This window comes from Chiloscyllium plagiosum, unplaced genomic scaffold, assembly GCF_037043375.1.
Source record: "Chiloscyllium plagiosum isolate Xiang-an unplaced genomic scaffold, Cpla_swu_hap1 HiC_scaffold_8, whole genome shotgun sequence".
Classification (NCBI taxonomy): Eukaryota; Metazoa; Chordata; class Chondrichthyes; order Orectolobiformes; family Hemiscylliidae; genus Chiloscyllium; species Chiloscyllium plagiosum.
In genome coordinates, this window is record NW_028270146.1 from 93447279 (window position 1) to 93475003 (window position 27725).

The following is a 27725-nucleotide window of genomic DNA, read 5'->3' on the forward strand; positions in this document are numbered from 1 at the left end:
ATTCAAGAAATTATAATCAGCAGATATAAACTGAAAGTAAGTTGGAAACCAAGACGAAAGGTAGTTTGGCTCAAACAGAGCTAAGTACTTGGAATAATTTCAACAATGAGGTAAAATAGGCAAACTCCTTGTGATATCTGATATGCAGGTGGATAATATGAGTGATATAGAGAATTGGAGGAATGAGATTTGATTGATATTTTCTTGTTATCTTACCCTGAGGTAGCTCCAGGATTCTAACTTTCACCATGTCATGTTCATGCATCAACTCTGTTCTTGCTGGCCCACATTGGCTTCTGATTCATCAATGCCTCAGATTTAACATTCTCCTCCTCTTGTTCGGATTCCTTGATCTTCCTTATCTTAGTAACTTCTTTCAAACATTACAATCTCCAAGATCTTGGGGCTTCGTCAATTGCTTCCCCAATATTCGTTACTCCACCATTACTGGCTGTTCCTTCAGATTCCTTAGCCCTAAATATGGGAAGTCCCATCTTAATCATCTCCACCTCTTTACAGATCTTTCTTTCTTTAAGTATGCCCGTAAAAACAACTCTCTCTTACAACTCTTTGTTCAACCTTTTGGCTACCTGTTTTATTATATCCTTCTTTGGCTTAGCTCTTCTCTGACAACACTCCAGTGAAGAACCTTGGGATATTTTGCTCTGTAAAAAGTGCAATATAAATGCAAGTTGTCCTATTATCTCATGAGTTGATATTCCATGAACTTTGAAATATGTACACTAGATCATCCCAAATTCAACATCTGGGTGACTAGTATCAATCTGGTATAGATTGGGAATAGACTAAGCTAAGCATGTCATTTTTCCAAAGAACATAAATGGAATTAAAGATATAGCCATATGATGCCTATAATTACACTATTATCTCTCGTGTTGCTAACTTTCTTCCCTAGGCTGTTTCAGATATGGATGGACAGGAGAAAGTGAAGCTAGTGGTTATACGTTTTCAATGATGCATTCATGAACATAATGGCATTATTGGAGGAAGCAACTATCAATAACACTGTAAAACCAAAAGTAAAATTCTGAGCTCATAGCTTGTGAAATGTTGGTTGAGAAGGGAGGTGTGCAGTACAAAGTTTAATGAAATTCTTACTGAGAGCAAGTCCAGCACAGGTTAGAACTACACCAGTAACAATGGTGGACGTAACCACGACAATTATGAGGGAGAAAGGAAGATGGCTTTCTTGAATGGCACTTCCAGGAACTGTGGATAAATAGGGAGATAAAAGAAGCACTCATTAAGCCTTTCATTCACATGCAAGTACATTTTCATTATCAATATTCAATCATAATTGAAAAAACAATTGTTCTGAAAGCCACTGTGGCTCATTTTTAAAAGAGTGGCAGATATTATAAGTCACAAGGACAATGTCCAAGTACAGTCGGCCTATTTCCATCAGCACTCTTTGAAACACACTGTATTCCCACCAGTACCAGAGATTTATTGCTGATTGTTGTTGATAATATATCCATACATCAATTGCATCTGGATTGTACCTACATTCAGAAAGCTGGCTTTTTATTATTCACTGACTTTTTATTATCCACACCAACAAAACAAAATATAGTCAGACAATACAGAAAAAGAACTGCCTGTGAATAATAGAGCCTCATTCATTTTAATTAGTTATATTCATTAAAAACAAGGTGAAACCCCCTATCATTACACTAACATGACAGAAGCAACCAATGGAGATTCAAACATCATCACATTTATATTACAGAAACCAGCATTCATTACACAGCTCAGGGACAAACCTCTATCATACAGATAGTTCAGAGACAAGCATCCATTACATACAGTACAGGGACAAACCTCCATTACACACAGGTCATAAACATCCATTACACAGACAGTGCTGAGACAAATCTCTATTATACAAACAATACACAAACAATCATCCTTTATACAAAAGCTAAATGTCATTACAGAGGTACCACCGATCATGCTGATAACATAGAGACAACCAACACTTTACTAAGTTCTTGAAATTTGTTCTTACCTGTACAGGTAACATTATCTTTGGCTAAAACTTTCCCACCGAGGCACAGACATACTATCTTCTTGGACTCTTGGTCCCGTTCACAGTTGTCTGATTCACAATGGCTGCAGTTGATATGGATCCGAATTTCAGCTTCCCCGTGACTTTCCATGGCTGTGAACAGAGTGTAAAGCAATTTAATCAGAGGCCGTTTGCAGAAAATTTCACTGAAAATCCATATTGTGAACTCAAGTCAGCTAGAGAGCCAGGTTTTGTTGAATGGTTTTGAGCTTTTGTTCTGACAATCCAAAAGTGAGGCCTCCTTCTTACTGCTTTCACACAGACTGTACTTGCTTCTTGTTAAATAGCCTCTCTTTTCTTGCTACAACTGAAAATCACCTTTCCTTTAATTTGCAAAGATCACAAACTTTTACACACAGGCGAAAGCATGCCATTTGGCCTACCATGCCTATGTCAGGTCTTTTGTAAAACTTCCCACTCTTGCTTCATTGCTTACCCTTCAAAAGTTTACCAATTTCATTTTGATAATTAGGGCAGGCTTTGTTCTGTGTTGGGATTAAAACAGGTATTTCTTGAACAATGGTGATTTTCCCTTAAGTCATAGATTCATACAGCACAGAAACAGACCCTTTGGTCCAACCAGTCTATGTCAACCATAATTCCAAATTAATCTAGTCCCACCCACTTGCGATTGGCTCATATCCCTCCAAACCTTTCCTTTTCATGTACTTATCCAAATGTCTTTTAAAAGTTGTAACTGTAACCATATTCACCACTTCCTCTGGAAGTTCATTCCACGCACAAACTCCATGTAAAACAGTTGTGCCACGTGCATTTTTAAAATCTTCCTCCTGTCACTTTAAAAATATGCCCCCTCGTCTTGAAATCCCCCACCCTAGGGAAAAGACACCTTCCATTCACCTTGTCTATACCCCTCATGATTTTATAAACCTCTATAAGGACCCCCTCCAGTGAAAAAAAGTTCCAGCCTAATCAGCCTCTCCTTTTAACTCTGACCCTCCATTCCTGACAACATCCTGGTAAATCTTTTCTGAACCATCACCAGTTTAATGATATCCTTTCTATAACGGGGCACCCAGAACTGGACACAGTGCTCTAGAAGTGGCTAATTCTTGGCCAGAAGGCAGGCTTGCTGACCATTTAAAGATGGTAAGCATGCTCCCAAAGCCGAAGGGGCAACAGGAAACCCCCATCAATACTGCAACTCAAGTAATAGACAGATAAGATCACACCTTCCTGTCAAGGCACTGGGCTGGGTTTGCCTGGAGTCATGTCAACTCCGGAGGTCTATTAAAATGGCAGATCGGTCTCTGCTCTGGATGTATGTATACCCATTCCCACATCTGAATTTGCTGAATTTAAACAGACACCATTTTTGTTCAACCAACACTAACAAAACAACCACAGCCACCACCCATACAGCTCATTGGAAAAACAGAAGATAGGAGCAGGAGGAGGCCATTCGTCCCCTCAAGCCTGATCTACCATTCATCACGATCATTGCTGATTGTCCAACTCAGGAGTGTAACCCTTCTTTCTCCACATAATCTTTGATCCCAAATGCCTAAGTGCTATATCTAGCCACCTCCTAAATACATTGAATGTTTTGGCATCAAGTACTTTCTATGGTAATGAATTCCACAGGCTCACCACTCTGTGCGAAGAAATGTCTCCTCATCTCCGTCCTAAATGCTCCACCCTGAATCTTGAGACTGTGACGCCTGGTTCTGGTCACACCCATCATTGGGAACATCTTCCCTGTATCTACTTTGTCTAGTCCAGTTAGAATTTTAAAAGTCTCTGTGAGATCCCCCCTCATTTGTCTGAACTCCAGTGAAAATAATCCAAACCTAGTCAATCTCTCCTCATATGTCAATCTTGCCATCCTCTGACTCAGTCTGGTAAACCTTTGCTGAACTCCCTCAAGAGCAGGAGCACCCTTCCTCAGCAAAGGAGACCAAAACTGCACACAATATTCCAGGTGTGCTCTCACCAAGGCCCCAACTAACTGCAACAACACACCCCTGCTCCTGTACTCAAAAGCTCTTGCAATGAAAGGCCAACAAATCATTTGCCTTCTTTACATGCTTATCTTTGGCGATTGGTGCACACACCCCTCTCCCAATTTACAGCCATTCAGCTAGTAATCTACACTCTTATTTTTGTTTTCAAAGTGAATATCCTCACATTATCTGAATCACACTGCATTGGCCATTAATTTGCCCATTCACTCAACCTGTCTGTCCAGATCATCCTGAAGGATTTCTACATGCTCCCATCCAAGCTGGTATCATCTGCAAACTTTGAGATGTTACATTTCGTTCCCTTATCCAAATCAATTAAGATGGGTTTACCAGGATAGTCCTCATAATGGATTTTGGGTACAAGTAAAAATTGGGGGTTATAAGGGGAAAAGCTGTGGACAGAAGATCTCCAGAGGAGATGAGGTCAGTGACAGTCGTTGAAACAAAGCATTGACTTTCAGGGCTGGGGTCATGGTCCAGGGGAGGGAGGATGAAATGTCTGAGAGTTGGCCCTCTGTCCCTGGATGTGAGGGGTCAGTAAGCCAGCCAACAACAGGCACACCCCTGTCAGCCTGTTTGATAACAATGTTTGAATGAGACCAGAGGGAACAGAGCGCAGCAAGTTCAGAGAGAAAAAGATAGCTTACAGTAAGTGGGGGAACAACAAAGTTAAGACAGCCGAGATCACACAACCAGTTCTTAATGAAAAGATCAAGAACAGGCAAGAGGCCAGAGGAATAGGTACAAATGGAGAAAGAAAATTGGAGGCCTGTGAAAGAGTCTACTAGTTAAGGGAGGACTCCTTATTAAAGGAATAAATATGGAGGCAAAGGCAACTGAACAAGAGCTCAAAATTGTGCTCAGCTTGAAATTCTTTGAAGTGGGGGTGAGTGTGGCAGAAATAAATAAAACTGATTGGACAGGATAGTCAGTGTTGGAAAGAGGAAGAGCAGAGCATATTGTGAATACACAGCAAGAGGTGAGATAAGAAGAGGAGATGGCGGTCAAAGAGAAGAGAAGGGGAAGTAAGATTTAGAAGGATATTCCAGGTATTGGAACCTGTGTTCCCTAACATTTGAAAGGAAATTTTTATTTTCCTGAATAGTTTCATATGAGATTAAGGACCAGAACAACTACAAGATAAAGTGAACCAGTGTTGCCAGAGGCAGAGGTGGAAAGTGCATATGTGATGATGCATGGTATTCAATGTGAATCTTAGGCTATAGGAAGAACAATTGACTCTGTGTTCAGGTGAATGGTGAAACAATCCTGGAGAGACTGACACCAAAAATCCTGGATGGATTTGAAACATTAGGGATAGAACTGCACTTGGATCCCATATGGAATAAGCCAGAACTGGTGAACACCACTGAGGCACGAGATGTGGCTGCAAAAATGAGTTTCAGTAGTCACCTATTGAACATCAGCACAGAATTACATTAAAAAATTTTCATTTCAGTCATTTAGTGCCTTTCTCAATTTTGTATTTCGTATTAATTGAGACCTTTGGTGACAGTGTTGGGATGGGGAGGTGGTGTAGGTTTGGAGATCTGAAGTCCATGTGAAACATATCAGGTGATCAATTTGTGAGACTTGTGGTTCTGGAATCAGGAATTATTGACAAGTACTTTTAAATGGTCTTGTCAACTTTGATGTAAAAATTAGATGCTTTAGGATAGGTCAATTGTGATTAATTAGATGATGTGATTGATCATAGGACTCATCCTTTAAAGGCAAGTGACCATTAAATTGACCAGCAGAAATACAGACACCTATTTCAGCTGGAATTTCATTGGCTCTGGCAGGTAATTTTATTAACTCTATGAGGAGCAATATTTATAAGTGGAATTTTAATGCATGATCGTTGATTTTATTTCATGGACGTTTTCAGTATTATTCGAAGGCTTTGAAGTTCTGCGTTTTAATTTGGTCCCTGAGTCTTCTAACCCTTTCCTCAGAATATTATTTATAGCTCTGCATACTTTGACTATTGCATACAATATTTACACTCACTTACTCTCAGCGATCTGAACCCCCCACATACTAAACCTGGGTGGCCTCTGCACTTTCTACTCACTCACTCAGGACACCCTTCCCTCACCTACACCAGCACCAACAACTGTGCCAGCCATCTTTTTCTCACTCAATCCTTTCCTTTGTCTCAATCCAGTACAGAAAGTAAAGATTCAAAGACTGTGGTGCTGGGAAAGCACAGCCGGTCAGGCAGCATCTGAGGAGCAGGAGAGTCGACATTTCAGGCAAAAGCCTAAATCAGGAATGAGGGTTGTGGACCAAGAGGGCTGAGAGATAAATGGGAGGGGGTGGGAGGGGGGATGGGGTTGGGGAGATGGTAGCTGGGAATGCGTTAGGTGGGGATGAAAGTGATAGGTCAGAGAGGAGAGTGGAGCAGATAGGTGGGAAGAAAAATGGACAGGTAGGACTGTTCAAGAGTGTCAGTGCCAAGTTGGGAGGTTGGGACTGGGATAAGGTGGAGGGGAAGGGAAATGGGAAAACTGGTGAAATCCACATTGATCCCATATGGTTGAAGTATCCCAAGACGGAAGATGAGGCATCCTTTCTCCAAGCATCAGGTGGTTAGAGTTTGGCAATGGAGGAGGCCCAGGACCTGCATATCCTTGGCAGCGTGGGAGGGGGAGTTCAAGTGTTCAGATACAGGGCGACGGTGTTGTTTGGTTCGGATGTCCCAGAGAAAAGATCCTGAGAAGACTATCTTTGTGCCCAACTGACAGTGCCCACTCAATTGGATGATGCTCTTGACTAACCATACACCATTCCTGACTGATGGCAGCACCCCAATCCGCATTAAGACAAGGCCTTTGGGTTGATGTATGTGCAGTGAGTTTATTGAGTAGACCACTGGTCTTTCCTATAGGCGTGACAATGAGATAATGCCTGACAGCAAATTGTCCGTTTCCTTGACTGATGGATGCTAACAACCAGGTACAGCATCCTAGTTTTGTGGCTGTGCTGAACACCAAGGCAAGACAGTACTGTGAACCTTTACGTTCTGGCATGGTGTGGTGGTAGGGGGAACAAAGCACAAAATGGCAGGATGGAGATGCTGTGTACATCATAACAGGTGCAAAATGAGAGAGCGCAAGGAGATGGAGTGAGAAGCCCTGAGAAGCTTCTATGTCCAATTCAGTGAGCTGGGTGCTCACCCTGTGTACACAATATACCAGAAATAGCACTGCAATGAGGTGAGATGCTGGTGTGCTCCAAAGTGCAGCACTGAGTGCAGAAACAAGCTGTAAGATGTTAGTGCTGAGTGTCCAAGGATTAGGTCAGGAGGTCTTCATGTTGGGAATTCTTGGCATCTTGATCTGTCTGGCAGGTGGGAGAACAAGATAGTGCATATTCATGAGGCAAGATTAGGCAATGCAAGGGTGATAATGAGCAATAATCCTCATTAAAAGGCTTCTCATCATTAACTCATGAGAATGTCATCTCAGTGTCCACGTCATGGTTAGGAAAAAGAGACTTGTCAGTTCCAATGTTGAGAAAGGCCTCGCTTGACAAGTCACATGATTCTCCCAAATTTCTTGTCATAGGCCACGACGTTCAGGACTGGGAAAGATTCCACCTGATGCATTTAACCTGAACCCTAGCCAAAGTTCAAAGTCTCGAAACCAAAAGGCTATGACTGTTCCAGAGTAAAGAATCCATGCAACTCTCCTACAATCTGATGCCCTGCAATGGTCTGCAGCAGTCAGATTTCAACTTAGCAACCCTGAACTTAAATTACTCAAACAGTAGATGCATACCGCAAATAGATCGATCAGAATGGCACTGAATTCTGCAAGCTCTCATGTTTTGTTCACAAGATGGCGGACGAGTAGGGGGTGCTGACCTCATTCACTCCCATCGGCTTTCTATCTCTTTGCTTTTGCTCTATTTCTTCTTTTTCCTTCTCTTTAAAGCCTGGAAAGTGGTGGGTGTAAGAGGAGGCCTCCAGCGGCAGCAGCAGCAACAGCGGGATGAGTCAGGCACAGCTCCATGCCAGCCCAGGATCTCCTGGTGAGCAAGGAACAGGTTACAGGCTGACTCCCTGGCCCAGACCTTCAGGCCAGGCAGAGGCTCCAGGTCTGCAGCTAGGCCCAGGTACCAGAAGGAAGAAAGTAGCGGTCTTGGCCCAGTGTGTTGGTGTTTTCCTGGTGTAGTGGTCTTATCCCCACGTGGAGGACTTCTTCGTCATCCCTGTCTAGGTATTTCAGGAGTGGTTGTCTTGGCCCAGACTGGCAGTCTTCTTCAGTGGACGCTTCTGGTCTAGTATCCAGTGGCCCTAAATGGGGCAGAGGCGGGTCTCATCCCAGCCACATCTTCAGGGTATTCCAATGTCCCTGAATCAGCTTTCCCTGAGCCCAGGAGCTGTTAACTGAACTGGGATAAACTTTGTCGTAATTTAACTTTTTTTTAATTATTATGTATGACTTCTATCATTGATGTAGGCACCCTGTTGGGGCGACTTATAAAATTTACCACTGTGTTTTTCATATAAAAGTGACAAAAATTTTTTATTCTATTCTATGCTGCATTCACAGCACATCATCATCCCTGTCATGTCTGTCCAATCCTTTCTATTTTTGATTACATTACAGAATTGGAACTAGTTAACTGTCCTCGTAAGTTGCAACCTTTTAGTTTTCAGATGAAAGAACACACACTAGCTAACAGACGGAATGTGAAAGAGGAAACTGCAGCTCCTCCTGCATTCTCTATATCAAATTTCCAGTTCCACCAAACTTTCCCATCTCCACCGCCAACTGCAATTGTATGGGGTTAGCTCAGTCACAGGCAATGGAAGTCTGCGTTGTGCCTCTGTCACAGTGACCACCTGACCTAGAATAGAGAGCTGATTTGAGGAAAGCCCTTCAATTTCATCAGCCCCGTTTACTTCCTCTCTCTCTCACCACTGACCTGTGCCTCCCTGCCAGCCAAATGTGGGTGAGCGCTTGACCGCATTTTTGTTTTACTCATTCGAGGGATTTGCGTTTCTCTGGCTGGGCCTTTACAGCACATTTTCCCTGTCGCCCTAATTTTAATGTTGTGGTCAACTATCCAGGTGGACATTTGGTCAATGCTTGCGGCCATCAACTGGACATCTTTACTGTTTGCCTACGTTAGCTCATTGGTCTTTCTCTTTCTGATTCTCCATGGGGTTGGCAACTCTTGCAGTCAGACTGAGTCACATGTTCATATGCCCGAGCTGTTGCTGCAATGGCTTCCATCATCATCAGCACTGGAGAACACAATATCTCTGAGAGCGCCTACACAAGACCATGTTTCCCTTTGATGCTCCACTAGTACCCACTAGTGGACGAACCCGGAGTGTCAGCTCAGCAGGACAGCGTTTCCTCAGACTATGGAGGGGACATATCATAGCCCTTTCTGCCTCAGCCTTTGCTCTTACACATTGGATCCTTGCTTCTTGTGATGTGCCACCCTCTCCACCTCTGGTGCTGGACCCATTGAGTGTATCTGTGCCAGGGGAGGAATGAGCATTGGTTATGTGCCAGTGCTTCTCAGAGTATAACTTCATGGAGTAGGATTCAAACACCTCATCACTAACTTCACGTCTGGCAATGCTCCTGTGGGAAATACAAGACAATCATTATTAATGCACATGGCTAACAAAGATAGATCAAGTCCTGGCATTTTCCTGATCATTAAATGTTTCATATCGGTGAACTTCACGACATATGTTGAAGGAAGTGTTGTATATTCTGTATATCAGGATTATGCAGAAAACCCCCTCTGTCCATCAGCAACAGTCTGGCACTGATACCACCCTATGAATGCCCACGACGTCTTCTCCTATTGCTGTCAAGATGGTCACCTCCCCTTTCTGAGGCCTGTCCTGAGAGATGCCTGCTCTCTTTTCTACTAAATGAGGAATTTGAAGAGTCAGGACTGTTGTGGAGTCAATGTTTGGTTGGGATGAGGCAGATGCAGTTCACTGTGGGACAGGGTTCACTTTACTGAGACGAAAGTGAGGACTGCACTGAGGGATAGTATCCTTGCTGTTTATGGATACTGAGAGACAAACCAAGGTAGAGATTCACATGTGTAGTCACAAACAGAATGGACAATGTGTGCTCAAGAAGGCTCTGGAGATGTGACAGTGACGGCTGTCATGAAACTTGGGTGGCACTCACCTTGCCTGATCGCGAGGAACCTGAAATGGATTTCCTGAACTGGATCCACGTCCCACACACCACAATCCAGCTGTTCTCCTCCTTCTGTGACTCCCAGCCGCACCTGCTCGGATGAGGCTGACCAGACTCCTTCTGCCACCTCCTGGCAAGAACCCTTTTCTCCACTCTCATAAAAGCTTTGACATTCATCTCAAGTTGCATCCAGGAAACATAGCACTGCATTTGCCCTCTGACAGCCATTTCACTTCTTTCATGTCTACAGATTAGCTGCTTAACATGCACAGCGTTGCCAGTGCCAGTGCTGCCAATGTTCCTCGAAATGCTCAGCCCTTTTGTGCTTCTAACCTCACACCTAATCAGATATTAATCCCAGAGACAATTTCACAATTGGTTGGCTCTCACAAATTCACCCAGGAGACAGGTTACTTGAGATGTCGGTTGCTGACTCAAACATGCTCCCAACTTTCCATCAAAAACTAAGTCCTAAGGTTCAGTGAATTACATCTACAAGGATCAGAACTATTCCTAGAGATTCATCCCAATTCAGGATTCTGAAGGCTAGATAGTATATGCAACAATATAAATTAAGCCTACATTCAATGGAATATAAAACTTAAAGGGTGACCTGATTTTTATTATTGGAAGTTTGGAAGGAATTGAAAGGAAGGATAGGAGAAACTATTGGTTGGGAAGGCCTAAGACAAAGACAGCATCTCCCTAAACTCAGAGCCAAGGCATTCAGGAGAGAAGTTGAAAAACACTCCTTAACACAAAAGGGTAGTAGAAACATAGACAAGCAATAGACCAATTAAATCTCAATTCGATAGTTTTTAGTTATCAAAGAGTACAAAGAGATATAGAAACAAAGCAAGGAGATTGAGCTAGGAAATGGATTGAGCATAATCTCAGTGAATGATGGAAGAGACTTCGGAGGGGAAATGGTCTACTCAGGTTTCTTTGCTCTTATGACTGTGCTTGAACATCCCCAATCGAGAGCTGGCTGCTGGGGATAATTATTGCTCAAAACACCCTGTATAGATACCCAAATAAATGTAAGTCAACTTTGAAATGCACAAGGCTTTTTTGAAGTATGTTTTCCTTTAACATGAAACTAAGCCTGGATTGGTTGCACTTCATTTCTCTTCACCTGCCAATGGGTGAAGGTAGATCTCTCCAGCTGGATTGACAAATGAAATCCCATCGTAGCCATTCGCTGTGATCCCATCAGCTAATGACGCATCACCTCCTGAAAAAAAACACAGAAGCAGAGAACCTCAAACTTATTAGTCACACAGCAAATTAACTACATTTTCCTTGAAGGCAGCATTTGAAAAATGTCAGCCTTGCCTCAGTGGTAGCATTCCTACCGCTGAATCAGACCATCGTAAGTTCAAGCTCTCACTCTAATTACTTGAGCACCTAACCTGCGTTCAGTCAGTGCTATACCACTGAATATGCCATCTCTCAGACAAGGCAGCTTTCAATTCTGGTGTCCCTTCTAGAGAAAAAATGTTGTGTAATTTGAAAGGGTTCAGAAAAGAATTACAAGGATATTGCCCGGGTTGGAGGGTTTGAGCTATAGGGAGAGGCTAATTTTCCCCGGAGCTTAAGAGGCTGAGGGATGATCTTATAGAAGTTCAGAAAATCATGTATCAATAAGGTGAATTGCCAAGGTCTTTTCCCCAGGGTAGGTAAGTCTAAAACCAGGGGGCATAGGTTTAAGGTGAGAGGAAAGAATTAAAAGGGACCAAAGGGGCAACTTTTTCAAAAAGAGGATGGTGTGTGTATGGAATGAGCTGTGAGAGGGAGTGGTGAGGCTGGTACAATTACAACATTTAAAAGGCATCTGGATAGGTACATGAATAGGAAGGGTTTAAGAGGGATATGGGCCAAATTCTGGCATATGGGACTGGATTAATTTGGAATATTTGGTCAGCATGGAAGAGTTGGACTGAAGGGTATGTGTCCGTGCTGTATGTCTCTATGGCTTTTTCAGGTGGATGGTAAATTTCCTGTGGTATTATTTCGAAGAAGAACTGGGGGATGACATCCTGATGTCACCAGATTAACAGGCCGTCAGCTTGTTGCTGCACCTTGGCAATATTCTGCGGTTAAATTGCCTGCTTCATTTCCTACATTACAGCAATGATTATGCTTCAAAAACATTTAATTGGCAATGAGTTCTGAGGGTTATTATGCATATCGTGTGGCCTGTCAGCTTCTCTTTTGAAGTTGGGCTTCTTTCTGCTCGGCTCCAGATTATTCAAAAACATTAATGTCATAAAATATAAGACATAGGAACAAAAGTAGGCCATTCAACCCATTGAATCTGCTCTGCCATTCAAGGAGATCATGGCTGATCTGATCATCTTTTCCTGCTTTCTCCCCCCCATAACAATCGATTCCTTTCATGATTACAAATCTGTCTTTCTGAGCCTTGAATATATGTAATGAAGCAGCCTCAACAGTAGGAAACAGCCTCAGATTCACTATATTTTGAGAAAATAAATTCCTCCTTATCTTTATCTTAAATGGGTGGCTCCTTACTCTAAAATGATGCCTCCTGGTGCTAGACTCTCTAAGAAGAGGAAACAACCTTTCCCTATCTACCGTGTCAAGGTCCCTAAGAACTATTTCAATCAGGTGACCTCTCATTCTTATTATGTCCATATCATCAAGAAGATAGTTTGCCAGTGCACCTGGATAGAGATCTTGTGTTCATACTGGTTAGCCTCCTGCTCTCTAATTCCAAAGTTTTCAACAACATCTCAGCTTGTGAAGGTATATATTTACCAGCACTGAGGAAGGATCGGATCCCATAAAGCTAACTAGATAAAGAAAGAAACAAAAACAGAAATTGCTTGAAAAGCTCAGCAGGTCTGGCAACATCTGTTTTGGGTCCTGTGGCCCTTCTTTAGAACTGACTGTAGCTAGGAAAATGTTGGTTTCCTATGCAGAAGATAGGATGGGGGGAGGGGCTAAGGAGTAGACGATAGGTGCGGTTCTTCCAGCTTGCGCTGAGCTTCGCTGGAGCACTGCAGCAAGCCTGAGACAGAGATGTTGGCCAGAGAATATGGTGGTGTGTTGAAGGGACAGGCTACTGGAAGCTCCGTGTTTTTTGTGAACAAAATATAGGTGTTCTGCGAAGTGGTCACCCAATCTACCGAAGAAGATAGGAGTGTTTCGAGCATTTCAGAAGGGTAACAAAAATAAAAAAATCGATGGGTCAGTTATCCCTCCCCCTTCCAGTTAGAGAACCATTTTTTTTGTTTCCAAGTCAGAGCTGCCACTCGGAAACAAGGTCACCTGAGGTGATCATCCCTGCACCTTTCTGAATCAGTCCAGATCCAGGTAAGAGTCCCATGCTGAAGGTTACAAGTCATGGCCAGAAATGGAATCCATTAACCTTCAGTGACGATGTTGGAAGAACTCACACTTTGAGGAACAACAGCTGTTTGAGGACCATTTGGGAAGAGTACAAGGCCTTGTTTTAAGCAAATAAGGAAAGTGAAAAAAAAACCATTTTGTGTATTTTTCACCCCGTCCCATGCCTTCTTGCCTAGGCGTTTGAGTATAGGAGTTGGAAAGTCGTGTTGAGGTTATACAGGTGAGGAACAATATTAGCAAGCTTGAGAGGGCTCAGAAAAAAATTTACCAGCATGTTGCCAGGAATGGAAGGAGAGGGAGAAGAATTATAGGGAGAGGCTGTTAGACTGGAACCTTTCACTGGAGCTTAGTGTGGCCTTATAAAGATTTTTAAAATCATGATAATGTGAATGGCAGGTGATTTTTTTTTTCTCTATGGTGACGGTTTTCAAGACTCGGGGCATATTTTTAAGGAGAGAGAAGAAAGATTTGAAAAGGACATGAGGGGCAACTTTTTTTTTACAGTCAGTGTGGAATGAACTGCCAGAGAAAGGTGATGGATATGGGTACAGTTACAATGTTTAAAAGATATTTCGATAAGTACATGAATTTGAAATGTTTGGAGGAATACGTGCCAAGCGCAAGCAAGTAGAACTAGTTCAGTTTGGGATTATGGTCAGCATGAACTGGTTGGAGCAAAGAGTCTGTTTTCATGCTGTGTGATTCTATAACTCTTAGTCATTGTGAATTGATGTTTAAAATGTAATTGAAGAGGAAGATGCACAACTGCAAGGCATAGAGAAATGGGCAGAGAACAGATCATCATGACTATTCTGAAGATTAGACAGAAATGACAAGGGTGGGGGTACAAATCCTTCATGTGATGGTGACAATGTGGAGGAGGTTAGTAGTTATTTCAGTTGGATACAAACAACTTGTCAGAAAAGAATTTTTAATAACCAGTGAGCTGTAACATTACTTATTAAACTGACAATATAATACTGTCTGGGAGAAAATAAGGACTGCAGATGCTGGAGATCAGAATCAAAAAGTGAGGCATTGGAAAAGCACAGCCAGTCAGGCAGGATCCGAAGAGCAGGAGAGTCGATTTTTCGAGCATAGGGTCTTCATCAGAAATTTGACTTTCCTGCTCCTCAGATGCTGTCTGACCGGCCGTGGTTTTCCAGCACCACATTTTTTGAATATAATACTGTCATTTATGATGAACACATCTAAAGCATCTCAAAAATAAATCTGCACTGTACATGTCAACCTGCTGCACTGTTTTAATCATACAGGCCTGAATTCTTGTTTATTGTTTACCTTGCTTGTTCTTGTTTGCATTGCAATGTTGTTTGTTTGTTCAGAAAATGATGGTGATATCAACATTTGCCTTGCAGCATGATCTGTGTGTTCTGTGGGGCACCAAATTAAGTGGCACTTGGCTTCAAGTCCAAATAATCCATTGGAAACCAGGATAAAGACAGACCTACCATTCATTGCTGTCACAGGGGTTGGCCAAAATGGCTGCCAGCACTACAAAGGTAAACTGGGGATATTTGGATGGGAGCACCCAAGATAACTTGCTAATCAATTTGTAGATTTCAGAAAAATAAAGAACACTGGACCTTAAAGTTTGAATGCAAGTAGAGATGGAAAAACACTATTCATGGGTGGCATGGTGGCTCAGTGGTTAGCACTGCTGCCTCACAGTGCAAGAGACCCTGGTTCGATTCTAGCCTCAGGTGACGATCTGTGTGGAGTTTGCATATTGTCCCAGTGTCTGAGTGGGTTTCCTCCCACAGTCTAAAGATGTGCACATTAGGTGGATTGCCATGAGGAAATTACCTATAATGTCTAGGGATGTGAGAGTTAGGTGGATGAGCCATGGAAAATGCAGGGGTACAGAGATAGTGGGGTGGGGGGAGGGGGGATGTGGGTCTGGGTGGAGTGCTCTTCGAAGGGTCAGTGTGGACTCAATGGGCTAAACAGCCTGCTTCCACGCTGTAGGGATTCTATGATCCCTCTATCTTCATGTACAACTCAAAGGTATCCCAAAGATTCATGTAAGCAAATAGGATACATTGGTCCTAAGAGATGGCCACTGGCCTGAAGGGGTAACTTTGATTTTCTCTCTCCACAAGTATTGTCTGACCTGCTGAATGTTTTATCTGTCGAAATTTCAGATTTTCAGCATCTGTATTGTTTTGTTTCATCACACAGTACAGGTCTGCCAAGCCTTACCTCTGTATCCACCACCTCCTCCTCCCGATGTACAAGCCCCACCACCCCCTCCGAAGCCTCCATGAGTTGCCCACTTCAGCTTCTTCAGAGCCTTGGGACACGCACTGCCCCCACTGGCACCTTCCATCAGGGACTTCCCTGCCCAAGGATGTTTGGTGATGTCATTCCAACCTCCACCTCCACCTGCAGGTATGAAGGCACAGACAAATAAATTAGACCAAAGAGATACCACCAACCCTACGGGCAACCCTTGCTTAATTTGTCCACTTCAATCAAGTCTGTCTTCTCCTTTTTATTCAGACGTGACTGCCCAAAGACAAAGAAACAAAGAAAATAGAAGCAGGAGTAGCCATTTAGCCCTTTGAGCCTGCTCCATGGCTGATCATCCAACTCACTACCCGGTTTCCACTTTCTCCCCATAACGCTTGATCCCCTTAGCCCTGAGATCTATATCTATCTCATTCTCGAAAACCTTCAATGTTTTGGCGTCAACCTCTCTATGTGACTGAGAAATTTGCAGACTCACTGCTCTGTGGGTGTCTTTCAACTCAGTTCTAAATAATCTACCCCTTAACTTTAAACTATGACCCTGGTTCTGGACTCCCCAGTCATAAGGAACATCCTCCCTACTTTTACCTTGTCTACCTGTTACAATGTTATAGGTAGCAATGAGATTTCACCAACACCACCACCACCCCCCAACTCACTGTTCTATAATCCATTGAATATAGTTTAAATTGCTTCAGTCTGTCATCATCCCACCATCCCAGGAATCAGTCTGATAAACCTTTGTTCTCTCCATAGCAAGAATATCCCTCCTGAGATAAGGAGACCAAAACTGTATACAATACTCTAGGTGTGGTCTCACCAAGGCCCTGTACAATTGCAAAAGACACCTCTGTTCCTGTGCTCAAATCATCATACTATGAAGGCCAACGTACCATTTACCTTTTTCACCTCCTGCTGCACCTGCATGGGAAGGATGGAAAAAACCACCCACATGCAGCTTATGCTGGCTGCGCTTCAATTGAGACCTTATCAAGCAAATGTAATTGAGCTAACACACCAAAGTTCTTTCAATGCCTTCCCACACCCTCTACCATCTTGGAGGTTAAGGACAACTGATGCATGGTTGCAAGTTCCCCTCCAAGCCATAGCGCAGCCTGGCTTGGACCTTCTCTTTAAGGCTTTAGAAGATAATTGAACATCTCTAAGCAAAATATCTTTCAAGTTACCTGTTCTGGGAATTCTGGTGCTAGAAGATCACAAGTCTTTTTTTCTCCCTCCACTAACCTGCTGCCCCTTGTTGTCCATTGTATCCAGGCATTGACGTATCATTTTCATACTGCTCCACCATCAGATCATCCATTATGGCATCTGGGTCCTCCAAATACGCTTTACCACCACCGCCTGCAGCAATCAACAGTGGCACTGAAACCCCATTCTCCATCTGTGTTCACAAAATGCAACAAATAAGTTTTTTTCTATAGTTTGGACAGTGCTGGGTTCCCATTAAGTGAAATCCGTTGAATCTGCACAAAGAGATCAATGCTGCCCTCCACCCACTCGCTGTCCTTTGGAGCAATAATCTCATTTGAAACCAATTCTAATAATCTTTACGAATCATTTGTATCTTGTTCTCCATGATTAGCAGCAAAACTATCAATTCTGACTGGGGCTCAGTGGTAGCAACCTTATTCATGTCATTTCCAGAAATTTGAGTCCATCATCTGTGTGTTTGGAGGTGCCTTATTTAATTGGAAGATTATTTGTCCTCTCAGGTGAACATAACAGATCCCACAGCAGTATTGTGAAGGGACCCAAGGGAATCCTGGTGACTCGCTGCTACCCCTCAACCAATATTGTTAATAATGCAGTTTAACTGGATGCTGCCTTATTGCTGACTATGGGAATTTGCAGAGTGTAATTTGGCTACTGTGTTTTGTACTGCATGCCTGCAGTACATCACTGGTTGTAAAGTACTTTAGGAAGCCCAAGGTTGTGGTGGGTACTACATAAATACACAGCTTTCTTTTTCTCTCTCCTTCAATCAGTCAAACAAGCAACACCAGTTGGAGCATGCTATTGAGTCACCAGTGATCAAAGGACCTGAGAAGGTCAGCTATAGATCTGCCGGGGTTCTTGCTGGAGTGCATACTATATGCCCTAGGGAACCCAAGAGCTGCACCTGAAATGTGGGGAAGAAAACTCTAGGAGGCTTCTCAGCAGGAGATAAAGTTGAACTGTGGTTCTTTCGAAGATGCACTGTTACATCTCTCCAAACAGATCCTGCATACCTTGAAGATATAAGTTGCCCCTCCACCACCACCTCCTCCTCCGGCCCATTCTGACATGGCATTATTCGCGTTGTATTCATCTTCGATGATGGAAGATTCTCCCAAGCAGATCTTCTGAGTCATCTCGTCTTTCTAAAGGAGAGATGCAGAGATGCTAACATCACACTGCAGCCATTCTACAGACTGTCATTTATTTCTCTTAATATGTGCATTTGCAATTATGCACTTAACAGACTGAAGGATATGTGCCAGGGTAGACTCGTATGGAGCACAAATCTTGCATGGACCAGTGGGGCTGAACGGCCTGTTTTGGTGCTGCCAATTCCATACAATTCTACCTGATTTGATTTGATTTATTGTAGTTATATGTATCTGAGTTCAGTGCAAAGCTTTGTTTTGTCAGCAGTACAGGCAAATCTTAGCAAACAAGGACACACAGATCATAGGTTGCTTAGACAGAGTGAGATAAAGAGGTTACACTGCACAGGAGATGTGCAAAGCAAGATCCATATTATTTAAAGTTAGAGAGTCCATTCATCAGTCTAGTAACAGCAGGGAAGAAGTTGTTCTTGAACCTGTTGGTCTGTGTGTGTGTGTGTGTGTGTGTGTGTGTGTGTGTGTGTGTGTTCAAGCTTCTGTATCTTCTGCCTGATGGAAGAGAGCATTATCCAAGGTGGGAAGGGGTCTTTGATGATGTTGTTAGCCTTTCAGCAGCAATAAGAAGTGTAAGTGGGTTTCCGTGATGGTCTGGGCTGTTCACACAACGTTCTGTAGTTTCTTTTGGTCCTGTGCAGCGCAGTTGCCATACCAGGTCAGATAGAATGCTTTCTATGGTGCACCCAGGTAGAATGCTTTCTATGGTGCATCTGTAAAGTTGGTGAAAGTCCTTATGAACATGCCAAATTTCCTAACCACCTGAAGAAGAGGCGTTGTGTGCCTTCTTGACTGTTGCATCTACGTGGGAGACTCAAGATGGCGCCAACTCCGGGCAACTCTTTGTGAGATCTAACAGCAGATTTTATTCTCATTCTATTCAAAGCAGTTGATGCCCTTGTTCAAAATGGAGATTGTTTCAGTTTGTTTTTTTACAGCAATAGAAGTCATTAACGAAAAACTGCAATAGCAGCAATGGAGTAGTGATGTGGCCGTCTAACCTGGGTTATAGGCTGGGGAAGCATAAAATTCTCCAGGTGCCCTTTCCCATTGTCCTTCAGCTTGACTCCGACCTTTCCACAAGTGGGGTCTAGGCCGAGGGTGGCCCATCCACCTGTCCTCCAAGTGAAGCCCTTAAATAATCAATTATTGACCACCACAATTAGCCTCTCAATTCTGAGGCAGGACAGAGGGGTTCAGGAACGGGGAGGGAAGCCCAGCAAGCGAAGAGATGAATCTGTGGAATTCTTGACCGCAGAGGGCTGAGTTGTTGAACAAATTCAAGGCTGCGACAGACAGACTTTTAATCAGTAAAAGAAATCATGGGATTATGGAAAAAAGGCAGGAAAGTGGAGTAGAGGATTACCAGATTAGCTATGATCTCATTGAATAGGGGAGCAGACCCAAAGAGCTGAATGGACTATTCCTGCCCATGCATCTCATGGCCTTCTTAAGTGGGGGTGTGAGCGAGAGAGATATTGAAAATCATGAATGGCCTGGACAGGAGGTAAAGACAAACTGGTCTAATCGGTGGAAGGATCAGGAAATGGGGACACCAATTTCAGGCATTTGGTGAAAGAATTAATGGCGATATGAAGAAAACCATTTTTATACAGCAGGCAGAGGCGATGGCATGGTATAATCACTGGACTGTTAATCCAGAGACCCATATAATGGTCTGGGGACTAAGGTGCAAATCCTGCCATAGTAGATGGTGGAATTTGAGTTCAATTAAAAGCAAAATCTGGAATTAAGAGTCTAATGATCATTGTTGGAAAAACCCATCTTATTCACAAATGTCCTTTAGGGAAGGAAATCTGGTCTACATGTGACTCCAGATTCACAGCAATATGGTTGACTCCTAACTGCCCTTTGAGCAGTTAGGGATGGGCAATAAATGCTGGCCTAACCGGCGATGCCCTCATCCGATGAATGAATTTTAAAATAGGTAGTAGGTATCTAAAACATACTGCCAGAGACTCCAGTGATGGAGACAGATTCAACCAAGGCATTCATAACAGATTGGATACTTATTGAAAAGAAAACAATTTCCAGAGCAATGAGAAAAAAATGGAGGACTAGCAAATAGCACTAACAGAGAGAAGGGCAGGGCACAACAAATCTAATTGGCCTCCTTTGGTGCTGTAACCATTCTACAATCTGCCACTTTGCAAAATGCCTTCCGAAAGTCGACATACAACACATCATCAGCGTTATACTCACCACCCCTCTCAGTTACCTCATCAAAAAACTCAAAATAATTTAATTATTCATAGCCTGTCTTCAACATTCTGGCTGTTTTTAATTAATTTTGCCTCAGATTATCATTTCTAAAACCAATGAGGTTGAACTGACAGGCCTGTAGTTTCTGCATTTATCCTTAAATCTAATTTTAAAATAAAGGGTAGCATTTGCAGTTCTTCTCTTCCAGCATCCTTTGTGTATCTTAGAAGGATTTAAACATTATGGCCAGTGCCTAACAATTACCACCTCTCTCTTCTGGCTGTAAGTAAAAGTCATATTATAAAATAAATTCATAGAATATATTAAAGGTAATATCTAGTGATAAAGACATTCTGCTGTTTATATGGGTGAGATCATTACAGCTATGGTGTGGCTATTCAAGTTTAACCACTACAGCTTCAAGGTCCATGTAAGAGTGTCTGGAAGAATCACTTAACCTAATTCTCTTAAAAATGGAGAGACAGTCAAGACTGGAGATTTTGCTCTGGCTTATCCTGAAAGAGTTGCAACTCTCTTGCTTTGTGGACATGGTTGCAGGCAAATTCACTGAGATACCTTCCAAACTGCTTAAGAAGTGTACCAAACAGTAAGATGAGATAGTGTCTGCTCCAAACACAGAGCTGTCAGCTGTGAGGAGATATAAAGGCCAACTGTGATCTTGAATGTCTTTATTTTGTAATTTCCAACCTTGTTTTGAAATCCCTTAATAGCCAGCCCTTTCCCATCCCAGTAACCTCCTCACAACACCCTGAGGTCTCTGCAAAGCATCCAGTTCAGGCCCTTTGATAGTATCGAAAATTATCGCGATTGGTGAGAACGCTGTCAGGTACCTGGCTCCTAAAATATAGAATTCTTCCCTAAATCTCTTTATTTCCCTATCTCTTTCTCTTCCTGAATCATTCCTTAAAGCTCACCACATTGACCACTAACATTTTTTTTGTCACTAACATCTCCTTAGATTCGTAGAAAATTGCAGCACTGAAGGAAGCCATTCAACCTGCTGTGCCTGTACTGACTTTGGGGACGGGTGGTTGTGCTTAGTCTCCCCAGACCCGCAATTCATCAACCACACTATACTTCTCACATCCCGGAGTTAGTGGCATACCTCTTTTCCAAAGTATTTATGGAATCGACGTTCTCACCTTCTCAGGTACAGTGTTCCAGATCCTGACAACCCTCTGAGCAATGTAACTAAAGGCAACATCTTTTATGTACCGAGTACTTCGGATCTGGCGGCATTGGTTGAGATGCCTGCTGGAAGTGGAATCAATTGTGGCTTTCCAAAGGAAATTGGGAAAGTGCCTGGAGAGTTAGAAAATGGCAGTGCTATGGGGAAAGGGCAGCAGCTGGGATTGAAATGCTCTGGCCAAGAGCCAACAGAGGCCCAATAGACTGAACGCCCACCTTCTGTGCAGTAACCATTTTATGATTCTATTTATATGGCAAAGTCTGCTACCGCCTGTTCCACAGTCAAGGAGGCAATGCAGAAAGAAACAATATACCCAATTAAATGTGCATTTGTTTCATGATGGGCGCAATATTAAATTTAGAGTACTAAACTGTCAATTGGGCCTTGAATGGTGTTTTATAGAGGTTCAGTGTGCGGAAGCGGCTGAGGGTCTAAGCCCAACATAGTTAGAGCAAGCCCAAAGTGTTGGTTCCCAGGCATCTGCGGTGTCGAGAGCAGGAAGCCTGAGATTTCTCGAACAATGGGCTAAAGCAGAGGAGATTGAGACCTTGCAGGGAGTGCACTTAAGCAAGACTGTTGAATTTTTTTCTTTACTCCTTTCTTTTCCACTTAATACTAGGAAGGACTGTAATTTTAACTTTCAACTTTATTTTTTTTTCTACTTATACTACAAACAACTTTTAGCTTTGTTTATCTGTGTTACTACTTGTGCCCTAGTTTTGTACCTAGGTATCTTTGTACATAAGATGGCGCTGTATGTGGTGACATTGTACACTGTTTACTGCATTCCTGTACTTGAATACAAGTGACAATAAAGCTTAAATCAAATCAAATCAAGTCAACTTGCTATTGATACACCAAACACCATTTGCTTCCTTCATCCCTACATTGTGACACACAGGATGTGGAAGAGATTTCACATACCCCTGGACAGGCATCTTCTCCTTGCTGTCCAACCAGGATATAAAGTAGGTCACCCTTCTCTAGATGAAAAATGGCTGAGATGAAAATTCCATGTGACCTCTTGTTGCTGTTCCGGGCTCCTTTTCCTCCAGCAGCTCCATAAGCAGAGACCCTAGAGAGAAAGGTTTGGTTAGAGACTGCTAAGTCCTGAGGAAAGACTAAACATTGAGAGGTCCACCCAAATTAGAGCTGGGACAATGAAAATGATCAGCATGATTCAAAGAAAGTGCTAACCAATAAGGACAGACTTGAATCAGGGCTGGGACTAATCAGTGTTAAGGATTTACAGAAATCAGAGCCAGTAGGGTAAGCATAGGGATTTTATTTTATTCATTCTTGAGTTTTAAACACCACTAGCAAGGTGGTTGCCTACAGCCAACTGCCTTTGAGGTGGTATTAAGCTGCCATCTTGAATCGCTTGGTGCCTAGGCAACAAGCAAGTTTCAGAATTTGGACCCAGGAAATGTGAAGGAATAGCGACGTATTTCCAGTTTAGGACTTGGATGTGTGCCTTGGTAGGGATCTTGCAGGTAGTAGTGTCGCTACACAGTCCGCTGTCTTAATCTTTCTCCATTGTGGAGGTTGCGGATTAGAAGAAGTTATTGAAGGAGCCTGGGTATTCACTGCAATTCGTATTGTAGATGGTAATACATTGATGCCACTGTGTATTGGTGGCGAACCGAGTGAATATTGAAGGTGGTGGATGTGGTGCCAATCAAGCGGGCTGCTTTGTCCTGGATGGTGTCAATCTTCTTGAGTGTTGTTGGAGCTGTACCCATCCAGGCATGGGGAGTATTCCATCACACTCCTGACTTGTATCTTGTAGGCTCTGGAGGGTCAGGAGGTGAGTTACTCGCTGTAGAATTCCCAGCTTTTGACCTGCCCTTGTAGAAATTACTACTTATATCTACCACTACATAATGTTTTTTTTTGAAGAGTTGTTCACAGGAAGTAGGCATCAAAGGTTATGCCAGTATTTATTGTCCGGTTAAGAGTCAATCACATTGCTGTGGGCCTTGGGTCACATGTAGGCTAAATTAGTTTCTTTCCCTAAAAGATGTTAGTGAATCAGAAGGGTTTTTCCTGACAATTAGCCCTGGTTGCAGGATCATCATTAGACTCTTAATTTCTGAATTTTTATTAATTGAATTCAAATTCCACCATTTGCCGTGGCAGGATTCGAACATGCCAGATCCCTGGAACATTGCCTGGTTTCTGGATGAATTGGCGAACAATAATGCCACGAGGCTATTCCCTCCTGCGATAATGGGGAACGTATTTGAAATGAAGTCTGGACTGTTTGGACTGGGGGGTCAGAGCTGGCATTATTGGTTGGGGCTAATGTGTCAACCAGAACACATCGGTTTGCACAGAGACCTGACAAGAGCAACTTTAAAATGGAAGCTCATGGTCCTTTGGTGGACATTCTTTCAATGAAGTAGGTAGTTGTGGCAACAAGGGTTACAAGAAGCCTTATTAAAAATGGGCGAATGGTTGTTTTATGAGAAACTGTTCTTATTGTGTGCTATTAGCAATGGCTCCCTCGACCAGAGTCTCTTAGGGCTTGTGACAATCAAGGGGCAAGTATGATTTGGTTTAGTAAGACCTGTACTCATAGATTTTACAAATTCATCAAGGCTGGGTATGAGCTGCTACTGATTCAGGATGCGCTGATGTTAAATGAATCAAAGGGCTCTGCTTACACGTATTTGCTGGTGGCAGGGATCTGCCATATCTGGATGCCCTTGAGTGGACCCTCTGATTGTAGACCTACAGAGACATTAGTGTGGCGGTAGGCATTGTCACACTGGGCCTGAGTGGGGCCATTGGGACCACTAGCTCCACAAGATGTAAACCACCAAACCACATCGGAATAATCTGCAATGAAGAGAAACACATTATCCTGGACTGAGGCTAACTGGGTGTACAAAATCAAAGCCAAACATGAGAGGAAGAGTTAACATGTTGCTCACAGACCATCGGTAACACTTCTCCATATCCTTTCTCAAGTGGTTCCTTTGGACTGGCATAGTGGGACAGCTCTCCGCTTTTCACATGACCACATCTTATACCTAGACCATCAGCTGTTATTAACAGATCTATGTTCCACGGACAATGACCAGATATTATAGTGACTTTAATCAATTTGTGATCACTGTTCATAGAACAGTTCTTCATGTTGACTACTACGTTACCATTTTTAATATACTTAAAGCAACGATGTGTTGATTGGCTCGTTCTCATGCCTCGAATTGTAATTTTTTGCTCTTTTATGAGTGTGAGTATGTTTAAAGCATTCAAATATTTGCAAAGCACAAGCATCACGATGTAAAACTTTTAAGGCATGTAGATCCGAAAATCCTCAAACATTTCTTTGCTTCCTCTAATATTTATAGGAATATTGTGAGGGGCTTCTATGAGCTCTAGATATAGAAATTCTGAACAGAAGGTGAGTACAAACTATTAATGTTTATTGCCTATCAGCATTGTAGAGTAGGGATTCATTACTGTTGCAGCTTCTGCGGTAAAACATCACTGCAGTATGATGTTATCTGAGTGCTCCCTACATATTAGCCCCTGTAGGATATTCCACAAAGACTGGGTTCTTGTTGAGAAAGACATCTCAAAGTTTATGAGCAACATTAATTATTTATAATATCTCAGACTTACATAGAGTCTAGACTGTATGTTTACCGTTGTTACTATGATTAATGCTGCTGCTGCTACAACAATAATATTGGCTCCTGAAAGTGAGAAGGGTAACTTTATACTGGAATATATTGTGATGTCAACTAGTTGTCTTAAAAGTACATTGCCTGTCTGGTCTGGAATCTATGCAATAATACAGCAGGTAGCTTCCATCAAGTCTCGGTTTCATGTGATCTACCATCATGATGACATAGCTCCTTATGCAGATGCCCAGAAGCTATTCTCAGTGTACTGGTAGTTATCCCTTTACTCCACAATATTTTATGGATAACCCTATATGTAGCATTCTACCAAAGTTTATGTTCAACCAAAAATCTCTTCATCTCTTTTCTTTCACCATCATTGTGCTTGCTGACCTATACTGGCTTTCGGTGTGACATTGCCTCAATTTAAAAATTCTCATCCTTATATTTTCCAATCCTGCTAAGACCTCACAGCACCACTAATTATCTTACCTTCAACTTACCTTGGTATAAAATTTTTGCTAATAGTTCTGTAACTCGTCTTGGGACATTTTAGCTATGGTGTACACACACACACACGCACACGCACGCACACACACACACACACGCACACACAATTGTCATTTGTACATTGCTGCCAGTGTTTACAATTGTATCATAAATCTATACAGCATAGAAAGAGGCAATTTTGTCTATCATCCCTATACCAGTACTTTGAAAGAGAGTTCTCCATTCAATTCTACTTACAAGCTTTTTTCCATTTAGTCCTTTAAATTTTCAACCTTTGGATTATAGCTAATTCATTTTTAAGGAAGGTACATGATATTATAAGTGTGGAATTGGCATTTACTATATGCACATCACTATTCAAAATGAGAGTTAAATTACACCTATGAGCTCACCCCTGCCAGTTAACCTCACCGTACCTTAAGACGATAACCTACCTTATTTGCAATGTTCTGAAAGATTGGTTTAACCATAGCTTAAAGATCTGAGATAGAATTTAGAATTTATTCTTTGTCACAAAAGTATTGTGTACGGTAAATTGCTGGAAGTTTGGGCAATGTAAAGACAAAAGGGCATCTGGGGACTCAGTGAATGATGGAGCAAGAAGTCTAATTTCTTAACCAATGAGAATTAAATGCTAAGAACTAAACATATAAGGACAGACATTGGTGATTCATAATAGAGAATCAAATCAGGTTAACAACAAAACCCTGCTCCATGAAAATTATAGACTGGTTGAAGTTGAGACCCTTTTTTCATTAAGATTTAGTAGAGTCATATCATAGAATCCCTACAGTATGGAAGTAGGATATTCAGCCCAGTGAGTCCATACCAACCCTCCAAACAGCATCCCACTGATACCCAACCACCTAACCCTATAAATCTGCATTTCCCATGGCTAAAATATCTCACCTGCACATTCCTGGACACTATGATCCATTCAGCATGGCCAATCCACCTAACCTATCACCTTTGGACTGAAAGAGGAAACCAAAGCACCAAAAGGAAACCGATGCAGACAACGTGCAAGTTCCACACAGTCATTCAAGGGTGGAATCAAATCCGGGTCCTTGGCACTGTGAGACAGAAGTGCTAACCTTGAGGTACCATGACACCTTTAGTAGAGTAGCAGAGTAGAAACTGGTGACAATACACAATTCCTGGCATAGGTCTTCCTCACCTCAGGCTGGATGGGTTTCATACATTTAATTTTTCAGCAAATTCTTGACATTTATATCTACCACAGTTCCAGTCAACTATCACATTTGTTCCTCTCTCCATTCTTTTGTGATGGATGCCTTCCCTGCAAAGTTATCACATTGAACTTTATCCTCATACACAGGAAAAATGAACCAGATACATTATCAGAAATGATACAGCACCTCTAACATTGTAAAACCCTCCAATGTTCTTCAAAGGATTTTAATTAGAAAATGAAATTCATTTTGAGACAAAGAAATAGGCCTGAAGATAATTCAAAGGGTTGGTTTTAAAGATGGTTTTAAAGAAGAAGGGAAAATTAGACAAGCAAAGAGTTTAGGGAGGGAATCCCAGAGTTTAGATCTGAGGGGAAAGTGAGGCATAGGAATCTGATATGGGCTACAGAGTTCTGGACAGATTCAACTTTGAACCTAAAAATTATAATAGCATATGGTGTGATACATTCTCTAATAATTATGTGCCATCTCAAATAATTCACCATGAAACTACTTATGGAATATATGTGTTTCAATACTTTTACCTGATGGGGCAACCTCTGGCACAGGGAAGTGAAATGGCAAATCTTCTAGTTGATCCAATGAATCATCCTCCAATGTTACCGGTTCAGTCTCTATGTGGA

General features: G+C 42.3%; 1 protein-coding gene across 1 annotated transcript in view; it reads right to left on the bottom strand.

Moving 5' to 3' along the window:
* ltk (leukocyte receptor tyrosine kinase) overlaps nt 1-27725 on the bottom strand; it is a 172073-nt gene that overhangs the window by 57281 nt on the left and 87067 nt on the right. Inside the window, exons 3-11 of the mRNA XM_043698197.2 lie at nt 27627-27716; nt 24410-24584; nt 22668-22818; nt 18158-18289; nt 17154-17310; nt 15861-16043; nt 11398-11496; nt 2030-2182; nt 1120-1230 (exon numbers count right to left, since the gene is read on the bottom strand). Of these exons, the coding sequence (XP_043554132.2) occupies nt 1120-1230; nt 2030-2182; nt 11398-11496; nt 15861-16043; nt 17154-17310; nt 18158-18289; nt 22668-22818; nt 24410-24584; nt 27627-27716 (1251 nt within the window). The remainder of the gene's footprint in view (nt 1-1119; nt 1231-2029; nt 2183-11397; nt 11497-15860; nt 16044-17153; nt 17311-18157; nt 18290-22667; nt 22819-24409; nt 24585-27626; nt 27717-27725) is intronic.